The 2,812-nt window shown below is 33.3% G+C and overlaps 1 protein-coding gene across 1 annotated transcript; it reads left to right on the top strand.

The window, feature by feature from the left end:
• The first annotated feature begins 401 nt into the window (after positions 1-401).
• Positions 402-2,309, top strand: LOC119663735 (dynactin subunit 2-like). The gene is made up of 4 exons (XM_038073339.1): positions 402-709; positions 888-1,371; positions 1,432-1,872; positions 1,933-2,309. The coding sequence occupies exons 1-4, from the start codon at positions 674-676 to the stop codon at positions 2,115-2,117; spliced, it is 1,146 nt and encodes a 381-aa protein (XP_037929267.1). The 5' UTR covers positions 402-673; the 3' UTR covers positions 2,118-2,309.
• Positions 2,310-2,812: the final 503 nt, after the last annotated feature.

Below are 2,812 nucleotides of genomic sequence, written 5' to 3'. Positions count from 1 at the left end.
GAAAAGAAAAAAATTATTTACGAATAATTAAATACAAAAATTATTTCCAGGACCACTGATGATGGGTATTTGGCAATACTCGAAACAGCTGTATGGTCAGCCAAATATTCAATTAATATAAAATGAAAAAAAACTCTTAATAAATAATAACTAAATCAAAAATCCACTTTCACTAAAATATCGGAAAATATATATTTTGAATTAAAGAAATTCATTTCTGTGGAAACTGAATACATCCAAAATTTATTACAATGTTAGGAACGAATTAAATAAATATGAATAAAAAAAATGTATGTTATTATAAAAACTAATATTTCATTTTATTATATTTCCTATAATATATAAAACATATTCCTTTGATATCGGTATACACATATTTTCGTTAACATAATTTTTTAAAAATTAATTTAGACAACTGCAATTTACATTAAATCTTTATGCTATACTATACTTCAACATTTACTTGCGTTGCTATTTGTCACTAGTGGGCGCTGTACCGTATTTGATGACATCACTTTGACAGTTGTTGTGTTTGTCAGTGCGATTGACACAAAAATTGATTTCATTGCATATTTGCAAAAATTGTATTAAAAAACCAGCGATTTTGCTATTTATAAAATAAACTTTAATATTAAAGATTTTTTAATTATAAACAGCAGCAGTGCCGACCATAATGGCAGATCCCAAATTCGAAAATTTGCCCGGAATTGTAAGTTGCAAAATAAAACAAAGCTACGCCTAAAATTAAAAACTTTTTATCCACTGAGTCACTTATGGCCTTTTTCGTTATTTAAGGCTTACTTTCATTTTTCTTTATTTAATTACCCATAACTCAGGTTAGCAATTTTTATAATTGTCTGTTATTTGTTTATATAAACTATGTATAGGCTTATGACCAACCGGACGTATATGAAACTCCCGACAATCCGGATGCATCTACATCTGACTATTATGAGGAGGAGCCTGAAAACGAATCAATCGAACGTCTGCATATATCCCCAAGCGATGCCTTTAATCGTTTTCGTGGCGCGGCACTTGAGGGTAGCGTAGACTTTTCCGATCGTATTGGGCGTCGTCAATGCAGGGGTTATGATGCGCGTTCTGGAGAGTTTGAATTAGTTGGTACTGGTGAAAAAGAAACACCAGTACAGAAATGCAGGCGATTGCAGTGTGAAATGAATGAATTAATGGATGAAATTGCTGCCTTGCAAGTAGACCGAAAAATAGCTCAGGAGGAAAAAGAATCTTATGATGCAGTAGCCACTATAATATCAACAGCTAAAAGAGTATTGGATTCACTGCGTTTGGAACAAGTATTAGGTAAAGAACAAGTACCGACGGCTGCTGATAAAGAAGTAAAGTCACTTATAGGTATGTATTTATAGTTTTTTTGTTATATTTATATATTAGTATATACTTTTAACTTTGCAGGGCAAGTAGAAGAGTATAAAAAGTCGGGTGTACTTACTGCTATACCACCACCTGGTAGCGACTTGGCAGCTTCAGCTCGCATAGCTAAACTAGAACATCGTTTGCATCAACTGGAGCAGGCGGTTGGTGCACAACCAGAAAAACTAAGTAGACTTTCAACAACAACAAATACCACAAATGTTTTAGAAGCTGTACGTCAGTTAAGCACTAAAGCTGCACTCTTGCAGCCAGCACAACTCGATGCTATTGAAACTCGATTGGGAACCTTAACTAGTAAGATGGATGCCATTGCTGAAAAATCAAGTGGCTCTACAGAAGATGCAAAGCGTGATCAGAAAGTCTGTGAATTGTATGAGATTGCTAAACGCACGGAACCCGTCGCTGAGATACTGCCAGACATAATTGAGCGAATGCAAGCGTTAGAAGCTCTGCACAAATATGGTATTTGTTTTTCAAAAATAAATAAATTAACGACCTTATTAAAGCCTTTTGTTTTTTCAGCAATGAATTTCGCAAAAATTATAGCCGAAATCGAACAAAAGCAGACGAACATCACCACCAGTTTAGTCAATAACAAGGAACTACTACATTCGGTGCAGGAAACGTTTGCGCAAAATCTTGAAACGATTAATAAAGAAGTGGCTAAAGTGGATGAACGTGTTAAGGCAATAGTTAATAAAAAATAATTCTTAGGAAACAATCACTTTTAGTGCATTTGTGTTGGTACTGTGAAAAATACTGAACGTATATTTATTATTTTATTTTATTTTAGTGCATAATTACTCAACAAACTTGAAGTTTATACTGCAAAAGACATTGAAAAGAAAAAATTATCTTATCGATTGCTTTAAATCAAAATAAAATTATGAATTTTGCTTTTAAAATTTTGTGTGGTTTTAATTATGATAATTTAGAGACCTCAGAAAAGCAAGTTTGTGCAACAAGCATCCATGTACAGCATAGGAAAATAGAAACTGCACCTTTATTCGTTGGAGAGACCCAAAGTCTTTCATATCAAAGAAAAATGAAACAGTTTACCTTTAATTATTAACTGTCTAACTAATGGTTCTTATCATGGCAGCCTGTCCAATCATACCAGTTGCAGTGGCCCGACAAACAGAGAGCATATTCCGTCTTGAATATTTCTTTGGTGTGAATGTTAGAGAATGAGCCGGAATGTTGTGTCGAATGGAGACAGGAGATGCTTAGATAAAATCTAAATCGTATAAAAGTATAGAAACCCTGCCACCTCATTGGGCTAGAGCCATGATAGAATTTGTGTGCACAGTTACTTTTATTGCCAATGGTATAATCATGAATACTAGAACGTTAAAAGTTGGTTCTATTTTTTTATTTAAATAAAATAAAATTCAACTGGATA

The sequence above is a fragment of the Teleopsis dalmanni genome, unplaced genomic scaffold (assembly GCF_002237135.1).
Source record: "Teleopsis dalmanni isolate 2A unplaced genomic scaffold, ASM223713v2 unscaffolded_contig_0827, whole genome shotgun sequence".
NCBI classification, from domain to species: Eukaryota; Metazoa; Arthropoda; class Insecta; order Diptera; family Diopsidae; genus Teleopsis; species Teleopsis dalmanni.
Note: the sequence above shows the minus strand (reverse complement) of the source record. Positions and strands in the feature narration are given on the sequence as shown.

What these genes read in the sequence shown, in the direction of transcription:
- LOC119663735 (XM_038073339.1), top strand. Translation starts at nt 674, where the DNA reads ATGGCAGATCCCAAATTCGAAAATTTGCCCGGAATT. An exon ending in AGAAGTAAAGTCACTTATAG is followed by an intron (nt 1,372 to 1,431) that starts GTATGTATTTAT and finishes TTAACTTTGCAG; the next exon opens with GGCAAGTAGAAGAGTATAAA. An exon ending in AGAAGCTCTGCACAAATATG is followed by an intron (nt 1,873 to 1,932) that starts GTATTTGTTTTT and finishes TTGTTTTTTCAG; the next exon opens with CAATGAATTTCGCAAAAATT.